At 37.8% G+C, this 14137-nt stretch overlaps 2 protein-coding genes across 3 annotated transcripts; both read left to right on the top strand.

Annotated features, from left to right (window-relative positions):
* Window positions 1–1824: 1824 nt before the first annotated feature.
* Window positions 1825–9835, top strand: LOC114301516 (uncharacterized). Of its 2 annotated transcripts, none has more exons than XR_014360910.1 (8): window positions 1825–2418; window positions 2610–2836; window positions 3259–3462; window positions 3558–3647; window positions 3723–3827; window positions 7829–8263; window positions 8334–8502; window positions 9487–9835. XR_014360910.1 is itself a non-coding variant. In XM_082914272.1 (8 exons), exons 1-7 carry the CDS (start codon window positions 2196–2198, stop codon window positions 8373–8375), a joined length of 1326 nt encoding a protein of 441 aa, XP_082770398.1. In that variant the 5' UTR covers window positions 1825–2195; the 3' UTR covers window positions 8376–8390; window positions 9487–9835. The 2 variants fall into 2 exon arrangements, 1 of the variants encoding a protein (XP_082770398.1); XM_082914272.1 differs by having other exon boundaries at window positions 8334–8390.
* Window positions 9836–13084: 3249 nt separating this feature from the next.
* Window positions 13085–13759, top strand: LOC145813512 (uncharacterized). Its single transcript, XM_082908993.1, has one exon. It carries the CDS (start codon window positions 13085–13087, stop codon window positions 13757–13759), a length of 675 nt encoding a protein of 224 aa, XP_082765119.1.
* The last annotated feature ends 378 nt before the right edge of the window (window positions 13760–14137 follow it).

The following is a 14137-nucleotide window of genomic DNA, read 5'->3' as shown; positions in this document are numbered from 1 at the left end:
ATGGGTTTCTTCCAAGCTACACCAGATGGATTTTTCACGGGGAAGATTTACCGGCGTCTGTGCCATTGAATGAGAATGTCAGTGATTCGAATGATGGCGATGAAGTCAATGAAATGATATATGAGGGGTTCGGACTTCCTCCACCAAGCTTGGTTCATCGTGCTAGTAATGAGACAGGAAGTTCTAATATCGAACTAGGCCCGGATAAGAAAACTGAAAGATTTTTCAGTTTATTGAAGGAGGCCGAAAGAGAGTTGTATCCAGAGTGTCACAAGTTTTCAACGCTGTCATTTGTCGTTCGATTATTGCATATCAAGTGCCTTAGTGGATGGAGCGACAAGTCTTTCACGATGTTGCTTAAACTTTTGAAGGATGCATTCCCAAAAGGTGAAACTTTGCCAAAGTCGTTCTATGCAACGAGGGCACTCCTTAGGGAATTGGGCCTTGATTATCACAAGGTACATGCATGCCCAAGAGACTGCTCACTATATTGGAAGGAGACAGCTAGTAGGGATGATTGCATAGTGTGTCAGACGCCTAGATACAAACAGTTTGAGGGTGAGAAGAATGATTATAAAAAGAAGCAACAAAGAATTCCCCAGAAGATTGTGAGATACTTTCCTTTGATTCCAAGGCTTCAAAGATTGTTCATGTCATCCAAAACTGCTTCATTAATGAGATGGCATGTAGAGGGTCGAATTGATGATGGCAAAATGAGACATCCTGCTGACTCTCTTGTCTGGAAAAATTTTGATACTTTGTATCCCAAGTTTGCGAGTGAGCCTCGCAATGTCAGACTAGGTTTAGCAGCGGATGGATTTAATCCATTCAAGGCAATGAATGTTGCTCACAACAGTTGGCCAGTTATTGTAATGCCTTATAATTTGCCACCGTGGTTGTGCATGAAACAACCTCATATGATGATGATATTGCTCATTGATGGTCCTTCTTCACCTGGTAATAACATTGATGTCTACTTGCGCTTGTTAGTGGATGAACTGATTGAATTGTGGGAAAATGGTGTTCAGACGTACGATGCAGAAACTAATCAAATGTTCCAATTGCACGCGGTCTTACTGTGGACAATAAATGATTTTCCTGCATATGCAAATTTGTCTGGATGGAGCACGAAAGGTGCTTTAGCTTGTCCTTGTTAGTTGATGTTTAATTTTGTTGACTTTGTAAAAATAGGTTGAAGAGCTTCTAGCTATTGAAAATGCTGTGTTGTCAGATGAGATTAAAACTTTGGCATTGGGACCTAGTAAAAAGGCCACGAGATTCAATGGGTATATAATTAATGGTACTAGGTATCATACGAGGAGTCGTGAGTGGAGAAGAAAAACTCAAAATAGTGGGGTTATGGTGAAAGCAAAGACTTGTAGCTATGCAAGTACCAGAGACATGAATCCTATGGAAGGTGAAGTAGCATACTATGGATATGTGACAGATATTATTGAATTGTATTACTCATACGACCGTAGATATGTGCTATTCATGTGCGACTGGATTGACAACAACAAAGGATTGAAGCAGGATGGGTTTGGTTTCACACTTGTTAATTTCAATCATTTGTTATATACAAAGAAACAAAATAGTGATGAGCCATTCATCCTAGCATCTCAGGCACAACAAGTTTTCTATGTTAATGATCCCGTTGAAGCTGATTGGAATGTTGTAGTCAAGATGAAACCTAGAGACTTGTATGAGGTGTGTGGAGAACAACCAATTAATGATGGAGAACATCACAATGAAGTGGAAGGATTTAGCGACCAAGAATTAGATGCAACTTCGTTTGCTTGTGAAGAGGACATAAATTGGGTTAGGCAAGGTGAAGTTGGAACAACTATTGATGAAACTATTGGACCTCTTGGGATATCGACACAGACACAATCTGAAGATGATGAAGAAATGATATGATATTGTAATTTTGTTTCATATTCATTGTTACATTTGTGCTTTTAGCATGGATATTCATGTTAATGAAACCTTTGCTTTTAAAATGCGTCATTTGTTTGCTTTTCAACGTGATTGTCCTTGAGACAACCTTTTATGTCCTTGAGAAAGATCATATCTGTTATATTAAGATTGTGTTTAAAATTTAAATTTGTAGAGAATTTTTTTAATATTTTGGACTTTATATTCATTGTTAACCCATAAAATTCTACACGTATGCTTGTGGTCTTCTGTAAACTAGCATGACAGATCGACGATGCTCTAGGCAGAGGCAACATTCAGCCTCTGCAAATTCTGAGAGTTCTTACAGTGGGAGTGCAGATGAGAGTTCTTATAGTGGAAGTTCAGATGAGAGTTCAGAGGAGAGTACACGCATCATACCTGATCCACCCATGTCATGGTATCCTCCAGGTAGCTTGCCTAGTACATCATCGAGTACTGGTTCGACACATGACACTACTGCTGGTATGAATTATTTTATTCAATTGAATTACTCCATTAGATTTCTCTGTTGATGTGCTTTTTTTTTTTGATGTTTATATTTCTTTTTTTTTAAACTAAGTGACACTACTCCATTTGCTCTATTGTCTGCTCAATTCTTGTATTATCATTCTTTCTAGTATCTTCTAACTTGATATTGATATTTGGATGAGTAGGTCATAGTTCGAGAGGCCCAACACTCATGCATGGTAGTGATTGGAACCCAAGTGGTGGCATTTTACATATTGTGCCTAATGAGTTGAACCAAGTGGTTGACGGGTATACACCCTTGGCTTCTCGTTTGGGTGTTTTAGCTCGAGATGGGAACCTTATGCCCCTCACTTATAGAACTTGGAGCCATGTACCGAAGGAAAACAAAGAGAGAATTTGGAGAGAAGTAAAGGTAAAAGAATTATTTCATTTTACATATCAATTTTAATCTTAATTTGTTATTATTTATTTTATTTGTTTCATATTTTATAGTTTTATTTTTCTTATTTTGTATTTTTTTTTCTTTCTTCTGCATTGCTGTCTAGCTTCCTGGCTTTGACCTTTCTACCTTCCAGGAAAATGATTAAAAATAAAAAATAAAAATTATTATATTCAATTACCCAAAATAGTGCTTGTTTGTAAGACAAATACCAGCATTGCCATTGCACACTTGGAATTTTTCAATCATCATCGTTGGGTCATAGGAACGGCTAATATTATCTTGATTTGTGAAATTAGCTACTGCTGTGGGCTTGCTGCTGTGTGTATGCTGCTGCGTATATGTTGTTGCTGCTGTGTGTATGCAATAGTCACAACGTTGCCAATTATTTGCAGATCAATACAGATGCCGACGAGTCAATGAAGAAATTTGTTTTGGCATCTGTTGGAAAAAAATGGAGAGAGTGGAAGGCTAGAGTTAAACAATTGGGGTATACGCCATTCGACAACGATGCTGATAGGTTAACTCATCGGCCCGAAAGAGTACATGAACATCAATGGCGAAGCTTAGTCTATTATTGGGGCACTCGGAAGGCACAGGTATCATTTAAATTGTTTATATAACTCTATCGTAATCTCATAAGATGAGTTTGTTAATTAATAAATTATCTTGTGTTTGTGTTCATATGTAACAGAAAAAAAGTATAAAAAACAAAGAAATTCGGAAGAAGAAGACATTAAATCACATAACTGGAAGAAAACCATTCTCAGTTGTTCGAGTAGAGGTATATAGTTTCTTTATATTTCAAATTGAAATTGTATATTTTGATTTTGTTACTTAATTTTAAGTGTAATTATAGGAAACTAATAAGAAGAATGGAGTTCCTGCAACTCGCTTAGAGGTGTGGATGGCTGGGTACACGAAGGATAACAAACCAAGTAATGATAAAGTTGTTGCGGTCATGGTATGTAGCACCATAATTATATACTTTGCATGTATGGAATGTATTAGATACTTGTCTCATATTTGTTTCTTTATTTATTTTTTTAAAGAAATGTTATGAAATTACTAGGGAAAAAGGAGAAACGAACCCGCATACATAATTTGTTAGGTCAGGCATAAACTTACATCACATGAGCACTTAACGTGCTAGTTAATAATACCCTCGATTTATACAGGAAATTAAAGACTCTCGAGTGATTACTTTGTTGTCGAAAAGTAGCTAACGATGGCCTCTTCCCCTTCGCTATCAAGTGTCAAGTTAAGCCCCTCCGGAGGTAAGTCATCTTCAGCAGAGTCAAAATGCTGTACAGAGGTTGTTAACCTTTATGTTAGAGGGGCACTCCTGTTGGATTGGGCTGGCAGGGACACATAACCTGCTTCTATTTAATGAAGATTAATTTTTTGTATAAACTTTGGAGTGGAATAATGCAAAATGATACGCATGTCTGTAGGTGTCAACCCAATTAGATTGTTCTTGATTTGTAGTGATTCAATTTCTCCATCACTTAATTTTACTCTTGAAAATTTTCATTTAATTAAGAAAACTTCATCATTTTGTTTCTATCATTTCTGTCTCTACCTGTCAATTTTAACTTCATCCTTATAAACAAATAATTTGGTGTTTGGGAGTGTTTCGTAAGTTGGCTGGATGTGCTTTAGTTTTGGGGTCTTTTTGTATAAAAGTCTTGTGGGGTTAAGAGAACTAGTTTAAATGAGGATTAATCTGCAAAGAGGTGACACTTTTTGTGAAGAAAATCCAAATTTGAGCTGAGTGCTCCTCACCAGCTAAGGTCTGAAGAATTAGTCGCTTAGGTTTTGACGAGCTGACCCTGCAGCGCCATCTGATCCCTTTATCACAGTGTATCATGCAAGAGGCTAGCTCACGGATAAATCTTTAATAACTAAACATCAAATCACGGATAGTTCACTCAAATGTGTGTAGATTGTTTTTTGACGTGTTTATTAAAGTTGATTTTGGCTCACCATTAAGATTACTAACTGAATATACTATGTTTTGATAAATCATATTGCAAGAAATTGAGTTGTTGTGTGAACAAGTAAATCTTTAATAACTAAACATCAAATCAATGTTGATAGATGTTGTATTTCCTTCTGAAGCACTGTATTCATGCGCTGATTGGTGGTCATTGAACTTGAGATCACAAAAGAATCGGCAATATTGTTAGATTGATCCCCAAAATAGGAAGACAAATTCATTTTTTGCAGCCAACCCAGGTTTACTGAAGACAAATGTGCAAGGATTCTGATCTGATTTCCATTCAATCAATAATGCCCAGAACTACTACTGTAAAAGTTGGTCATGGAATTGAAGAACAAAATCTGAGTCGATGGAGAAGTTATTGGTGTCTGATGGAGGAAAATTGAAGCCCAGTTAACAAGGCAGCCATAGATTCCTCATGGAATCAGAATGGAATATAATTTGATGCAAGAAATACAATTCACAACATAAATTACATTATTCTCTACTTTCTATTGATATTGATTAGACGTGATTGTGAGCGAGCATGAAGCATATGTGAAGCATTGGGAAGAAATATGAAAATGACTACGTTAACCATTCTATTCTACCTGTGTATGGATATAGAGTATCCTTTCGTGTTTACAATGCACAATGTCACGGTAGTTACATCAGGGAACTTGAAAGTGTTTTTTTTTCCCCTGTTAATTCATTACTTTTTTTAGGGTTTTTATTGTTTTGTGTGTTGTGCGTGTGTCACCTCTGCATTATGTTATTGCTGGGAACTAAGACAAATTTTCTTGTTGCCTTTTCCTCCTCCCTCATCATAGTAGATTTTTGTAGATGAAGATGATTATGTGTCATTACACCTATGCATTATTGTTGTTATTGCTGGGAACTTTGACAATTTTTTTTGTTGCCTTTTCCGTGTCTCATCATAGTAGATTTTTGTAGACAAAGATGATTATTGTAAAATTTCCAGGAAGTAATTTGTTTAGTATGACTTCAGTTTGAATTATGATGGTTTTGCTAAAGTGTGTTGTTCGCGAGGTTTGGTCAGTCAGCAATACAGATAGATTGCAATGACGATAGAGAAAAACATGAACAAGAGTTCCTTGGACAACTCTGACTTATTTAATGGCTGTGGTTGGTCACTTGACTCTTTTTTGTGCTTGCCTTGTGGAATATGGCTGTGGTTGGTCTCTATTTGGGATGGCTAGTATTATACTAGGATGCTTCTTGTGCTGATTCGTGGGATGCTCATGTGTAGCTTATTAGGGTGCTAGCTTCCCTACTAGTTAAAAATAAATAAAAAGAAGAAGCTTCCCTTCCTGCTTAATAGTGCTTTTAATTTATGTTATCTAATTATCAACTTTCAGCTTGAGAGAAGTTGTGCCGAACAGAATCAAAAACACGTGGGTCTTGTTTGGTAGTTTATGGGAGTTGTTTATAAGTTTATGTGGAGAGTTTGTGTCAAAATGCTTTGTGCAAATTCTATATAATTGCTTATGAACCCAGGGATGTTTTTAGCCTTTGATAATCAAGGATATGGATAAATAGATGTTATTAATGGAACAAAAATAATAAAGAACAAACAACATTTTATTGACACTGTGAAGGCACCTTGACAGGGCATGCATCAACATGGCAGGATGCAACTTGACACTGCAAATGTGTGCCAGTTTGAAATATTATTATGAACTTGTTTGGTGAATTATTTTTAAATTTGAATTTTTTTTTGGTGGGAGTATAATCTGTTCTTACTTGTAAGTAAATTGACTTCTTGGAAGGTATGATTTTCTTAAACAAAGAGGTTTTGGGTATAATTATAATTATTTTACTCTTTGTTTCTGGTTTTGCTTTGGTGGAAGAATTTTACATGAAATGGGCAAATTCTTGCAGTTTTTTTTTTCTTGTGGTGAATTCAGAAAATGTGTTTATGAGAAATGATATTTAAGAACTATGATATAAAGGTGTTGGGCTAAAATGTAAACACCGACATATAAGGTCGGATCGGACCCCATTGATATGGACTAATCACGTGGATGCAAGGTGGGTTTGGAACATCACATAACTTTGCTCCGAGAGTTCCGGATATTTTCTCGGGACGAGGACAGATAGTTAAATGATCATTCTGGATTGGAGTACAGAATTTCCCACAGAAAGATGGCCAACTATATTGACAATGAATGGGGAAGTGAGAGGTTGTTTCATGAATGGTGTGAACAGTGGCATCCCATTACTCTGTCTAGCCTGTTAGAAATAGATGTGCAAAAGTATCTGCAAAAATGTCTTCTCAACTCACAAGTCTACAAGTTTTTTGATCAGTTAATACCCATTTATACACATATATATCTGCATAATACATATCTATTTTACTAGATAGCACAAAACAGGGGTAGGGAACAGGTGGAAGGGAAGAATCCAACTTTGTCCCATTCTCATGAAAATATAATCACAGTGGGTCCAATCCAAGTGGAAGTGGTCCTATTTTTTACCTTTTTGGATCACTGGCAGCTGACTTGTGCAGTACAGTGAGTGGTCCTATGTCCTAACTCCAAAGGTTAGGTTAGGTTTGGTTGTATGTATATGTATATATTAGTAGGAAGCCCCATCTACCTCTACTACTACCATTCCATATTTGAAGAAAAGAACAAAGGGCTTTTCAAAGTGAGTGATTACGAAAAGCTATTACCCCTCAATCTGATGGTCTAGTATTTTTTTTTTTTTTTGGGCTCCAATGAGTTTGTGAAATAGTTCTCTACATGTTTAGCTAATTAACTAGTTTGTTGAGTATGGCTAATGTCTTAACAACCGAGGAGAGAGAGAAGGGGAAAGGGGGTAATAGCTGCATCAGGGGTACAAATGCATACTCTTGTCTTCTTTAAAACAAATTATTTTATGCTTTACATTTAATACATTAAAGTAGATCTCAAATTTATGAACAATTTTATTGGTGGCTAATTACTAATTAACAATTGTAGACACAAATGAAGGACCTTGGGGCGCAATCCAATGCTACAGATGAAGAAATTATCACACAGGTTCTAGGGCCTGAGCGACCTGGTCGTGTTCGAACATATGGATTGGGTCCTTCCCCGACAGATGTCTTTGGAGGCGGATATAGGCAATCGCAAGAACAAACTCGTATCATCCAAACGCAAGTCCAAGAGCAACTTAACCAATATAAAACACAAATGGAGATGCAAATGAAGGAGATGATGGATGCTATGCTTAATCAACAGAAAGTACAAATGGAGATGCAAAGCACAATCCAAGCTCAACAAGCCCGAATAGAGCAATTGGAGTCTCAACAGGCCATGGGTGGGCCTGTTGCACCAGCTGCTACACATGTGCATTCACAACAACAATCCCATGCATACACCTCATCATTTAATTGTCATCATTCGTCCGAGGAAGTGAGTAAAAGTTAATTATGAAATTTTCATATGACATTTTATTCATGTTATTTGTTCTTATCAAATGCAGGTTCACATATCAAAGAAAGAAAAGAAGAAGAAGAAGAAGTAGATATGACAAACTCAGGTTCATTCTAAACCATTATAGTTGGATTTGCTTCCTCAAAAAGGAGTTTAACTATATTTCATCAAAAAGGATTGCCTTATTTCTATGCATCCAAACATCAGCCACATCAATGGTAGGCAAACTAACTTATTTTATAGAATGTCTGTATGGGTTTTGTGGTTCCTCGCTTTAGTCCTTTGCATAAGAAGTAGATGTTTAGTTAACATCTAAAAGTGTCATTATCACACTCCCTCCATTTGGGGGTTTTGTCTAAAATTAGTTGATAATCCTTTTCTTCAATTTGGTTCATGAATGGAAAGAGATACTAAACAGAAATATATGGAATGAGGAAGTCTCAAGACATAGCAGCCTTTTAGTAGAAATACGGAAGCTAGTGGTTTAGTTAAAAGGACAGCCAGACCTGTAGGTTGGCACCGGACCTTTTAGTACAAATTTTTGATACGGAGAATGGCTTCGTTTACTTGTATACCTAAAGGATGCTGAATGAATAACCCTTTAACAAGAAAAGTCCATCAATCAAATGCTCTAAGGTTGCAATAGGATAGGATTCATTAACATCTTTAATGATTTACATACCGAGAAAATGAGGACATGCGCAACCTGTATAAGATGATTCAGATTGGTATCTTTCATATTTGGATAAGCTTTTTAGCTGTTTTTTTTATCGCCTTTTAGCTTTTTAACGAGCTCTTGTTTCAATAAGTAATCAATTTTTAAACTTTTTATTTATTTGTTCATAGCAGCCTTTTAGTAGAAATACGGAAGCTAGTGGTTCAAGACATCGGATAATTATTTTCTTCAATTAAGTGTCTCAAGACATACTTAAAAGCTTAGAATAGTTTATTGTGCTCTTATTATTATCATCGTCATTTTTTTGTGTGTACTTGGTTCATGTGAATGAAATTTTGAGCCTTTTGGAAGATTAAATTAGTTGCAGTCTGCACTTCTTTTCATACATTGTTCAATTGGAGCATTAGAACAAAATTATTTTAGATATAAAACTTCAGATGTGGTTTAGTGCACATCTTAAAACTATATCAACTTGCTTTCTTTTTCCTTTGTGACTTCTAATTATTTGATTTTTTTCTTCTTCTAGAGTGATGCAGATAAATTGAATAGGAGGCTTGTTCACTTGAAGTCAACAAACCGTACTCGAGAAAGGTTGAGGCGTGATGGCTTTTTGGGATTGTTTGGACACAAGGTTGATCTTTTAGATTACCATGAAAAGAAGCTACAAGACTTGGAAGTCAACAAACCGTACTAAAATTTTTTTTGGTTGTCTTGAGTTTCTAAAACTTAATGTGGGCATGAAATCATTTGTTTGAATTGCGTGAAACAATGTGTTACTGACTCATGGTTGTTTAGATGTCTTAGTTGACAATATGCATGTATATGACACTAGATGTGAAATTTTTACTTGAAATGATGATTCTGGTGAGATTATATTATGCATGTATATGGCATGTATTGAGGATTGATTTTAAATTTAGTAGTTTGGTTGCCTAAAGCAAACATAAAACATGAGATTCTCAAATTGTGAATTCAGTTTCCACCAGCAGCAGCAGGGAACCCACCAACCACCCCCCCGGCCCCCCAAAAAAAAAAAGAAAAGAAAAAAAAGTGGCGTTTTTTGAAGAACGCCACAAAATGACGTCACATATTTTATTATAAAAATAAAAACAGTGGCGTTTTTCGAAAAACGCCACTAAATGACGTCATTCTCACGTCACACGTTAATGGGGATGGACGGTCGTCAAATATTTTGTGGCGTTTTAAGAAACGCCGTATAATGTTTTTAGCGACGTTTTTCAAACGTTGTGTAGCTATTGCGGCGGCCCTATCAGCGGCGAAAATTTTACACGTCACTATAAGATATTACGGCGTTTTTCAGGATTTTCGCGGCGTTTTTTAAACGCCGCTAAAAAACGAATTTCCTGTAGTGTGTTCTACAGATCTCATGTGGAAACAGTGCCTCACCTTATGCTATGGTGTCCCTTTGTTTAGAGAATCTGGTCTGATCATTTAAATTGGTGGGGGCTGCAATGGATTGTACCTGCTACGGTGGAGGGTCTGCTTCATTGGTGAAGTGGATTTAAATGGAGAAAGCTGGATAACAAAATATGGAGAACAATGCCCTTGGCAATTCTGTGGTACACTTGGGGGTTCAGAAATGAAGTTGTGTTCACTGGTAAGGAATCTTTGCTAGGTGAGATTTGTGAATGGATTAAAGTTGAGAATTAGCTTCTGGGTGAAAGTGCATACTTCGGACTGCCCATACACAGTGCAGGACTTCATGTCCAACCTGCATCTGATTCGATATGATGGAGTTTAGGAAATTCCTGGGTGTGATAGCTCTGTTTGGGTTGGTTTTTTGTTTTCTTGGTTGGCTTCTCGCCAATCTCATGGTGCTTGTATATGATTGGGTGCTCAAGCCAGTGCCAACATTGTTGGGATGGGCTTGTAATGCTATGATGCTTGCTGCACTTTGCTTTTCTTACTGTTTGGTGTAGCCTTATTGGCCTTCTTTCTTTCATTAAATAAAAAAAGAAAGAAAGAGAGTATAGTTAATTCAAATAAAAAAATTGAATTAAATAAAGTTAAATACATTGCATATATACAAATAGAAAGAGAGTAAAGACTATAAATTATAGAAGGTAAATAGAATAGAGGAATTGATTTTGCATAAAAGGAAGTCATTAATTACTGGTTCCAAGAACAAGGGGGCGATGGAGCAACAAAGAAAAGGAGGATGGATTCCGGTAGTAAATCAGTGGAAAGGTGGATGACGGACAGGCATGGAAGCATCACATGGTCTTTTCTCTGTTTTTGTGGATCATGTACCATCAAAAATGGATGCTAAATCATTGTTCAAGTTCTTCTCAAAATTCGGCATAGTCAAGGACGTTTTCATTCCTTCCAAAAGACGAGTAGTGTCACATTCAAGGTTCGGATTTGTGAGGTTTGATTGTAATATAGCAGCCGGTATAGCCATCCAAAAAGCCAACGGTCTTCTGGTGGATGACAAAGTTCTAGAAGTCAAAGCTGCAACTCTGGATAGAAGAAAGAGGGAGGAGCATAACAGGCGATATCCTGAAGTTGTGAAACCGCAGTTCATCAGGAGATCTTTCGAAGCAAACAGATCCAAAGGACATGTTCCATTTGCTGGCCAAAGATCCTTTGCTGATGTTGTGCAAGGGGTGAATACAAACACCTCCATCAAAGTCACTGAAGAGGGCAACGGTTGGCTCTATGAAAGTGCCATTATCCGCTTTAATACAGAACACTCCATTCACAGCGTCCGTGAAGCATTGAAGGAGAAAGGTCTGGAGCATATTTTGGTTCGAAAAGGGGGTGAAAGGGATGTAATATTAACTTTTAACAATCAGGAGGAGTTGACATCAAACATTGACAATCTCAAGGCTTGGTTTAAGGATCTGAGTCAGTTTGTGGCAGAGCTCAAATCTGGAAAACATTTAGTCCAAGAACGCTGTGTATGGCTCAAATGTAGTGGGATACCCTTACATGTTTGGAACAAAAACACTCTCACCAAGATTGGTCGTTTATGGGGCTCGGTACTCAGCATTGAGGGACATGTGTGTGAACCACAATCATTCTCCCACGCCAGGATCAGGATAGCTACTTCAAATATGGAATTTATTGCTACATCTTTAACTTTGGACTGCAATGGTGAAGATCATAAGATTTTTGTGTGTGAAGACCCCCAACCAGATGGCATGTACGAGTGCACTTCTCTTGCAACCTGTTGCAGTGTTGAGGAGGTGAATTTTCCAGTGATAGATGGTCAGGAAAGGGAAGAAGATGATGAGGTGGCAGCTGTTAAGGGCATGTTTGGTGCTGAGCTTGCGTGCCCGATGGATACAATAGTTGAGGAGACACCCTGTGATGGAGACAGAGGAGGAGCGTGTGCTGAGAGGCTTCTGATAGATTTGATGGAAAAGGCTGGCCACTTTTCAAATAGCAATGATGAGAGACAAAAGTGTATTGAACAAGTTTATACACCTGGGTTTGTACGTTGTATGAATGAAGTAAGTGCTTGTAGTGGACCCGGCATCAACCTAGAAGTGGACTTGGCCCACTTTGAAAAGCAGCCCCTTAATTGCAGGCCCATTCACTCCAATGGCTCTTCTAGTAGGCCCAATGTACCTGCATCAGTAAATGGGTTACTCTCTGGGCCTTTGTCCAACTTAAACCCGTGTATGAGAAATAATTCTGCTCATACACAGTTAGTCCAAGATTCAATCTCAGTCTCCAGCAAAGATCACCAACGAAACCTCAGGAATAAAGGGAAGATGAAGTCACAAATGGAGGGGTTCACTAGCTTTGTTAGGATTCATGCGTACTCAAACAAGGCGGCCAAGAAGCACTTCACTAAATCTGTTATCTACAGACCTGCTGCTAAAGCTCTAGCCCAGTCTCATTCATTTGCAGGTGACTCTTCTCTGAGAAATCAGATTCTTTCTGAAGCTACAGCTACAATTCAATTAGGGAAGTCTCTTGGAATAGACTACCATGGGAAGGAAGGCATTGTGCTCAACAAAATTGCTGAACTAGAACTTAAAGACAAGGAGAAAATTGCCAAGGATGGGAAGGCCCAGCAGTAAAGGGAAAGATTAGGGCCTTGTGAGTGAATCAATGGTTTTATCATGAAGTTAATATCTTGGAATATCAGGGGTATGGGGAAGGTGGAAAAACAGGGTAGAATCAAGAGACTCCTAAAAGACAAAAATGTTGATATTGTTTTTTTTCAAGAAACCAAAAGGGCAATCATATCAGATGGTGATGCTAGAAGGCTATGGGGAAGCAAAAATATGGAGTTCATGTCTGTTGATCCTGAAGGAACAGCCGGAGGCCTGCTATGTATTTGGGATCCTGTAGTTTTCACACTCTCTGGCTGCTGCTGTAATAGGAGGTACATCTTACTCTCAGGTTCCTTATACAACTCTTTTGATTGTGTCCTACTTAATATTCATGCCCCCAATGATGTTGGGGCCAGATCTTCTTTTTGGGCTAATGTCCTAAAGCTTAAATCCCTTTTCCCTCTTCCTTGGTGCATGGGCGGTGATTTTAATGAAATTAGTCATATTAGTGAAAGAATTGGTTGCTCTAGGAGAGACAGGGGCATGAAGCATCTTAATGAATTCATTGGCAATAGTGAGCTCCATGATTTACCACTTCATGGGAGGAGGTACACATGGTGCAATGCCCAGGAATCAGAGAAATGGAGCAGAATTGATAGGATTTTATTAAGTCCTGAATGGATGATTAATTTCTCAATGAAATTGTGGGGTTTACCCAGGCTAATCTCAGACCATTGCCCTTTATTAATGATGGAGGATACCAGAGACTAGGGGCCAAAGCCCTTCAGGTTCCTAAATGCGTGGACTCTTCACCCCAGCTTTGCTCAGTTATTTGCCTCACCATGGTCAGATAACTCTTTTGTTGGATGGTCTGGGTATATACTCTCCCAAAAGCTAAAGCATCTGAAGCAAGTCTTAAAATCTTGGAACATTCAGGTGTTTGGCAATATGGCCTCTAAAATAAAATCTTCAGAAGATGAATTACATGCTCTGGATGTCACTGCAAAGGAAAGACCACTGAGTGCTTCAGAAAAGGCCAGAAGAAGGGAGGTTAAAGGCGAGTTGTGGAAGCTATACAGAATGGTAGAATGGATGTGGCATCAAAAATCCAGATTGAATTGGGCTATCAATGGAGATAAAAATAGTAGG

The sequence above is a fragment of the Camellia sinensis genome, chromosome 2, assembly GCF_055761805.1.
Source record: "Camellia sinensis isolate YWXY chromosome 2, ASM5576180v1, whole genome shotgun sequence".
Classification (NCBI taxonomy): Eukaryota; Viridiplantae; Streptophyta; class Magnoliopsida; order Ericales; family Theaceae; genus Camellia; species Camellia sinensis.
Note: the sequence above shows the minus strand (reverse complement) of the source record. Positions and strands in the feature narration are given on the sequence as shown.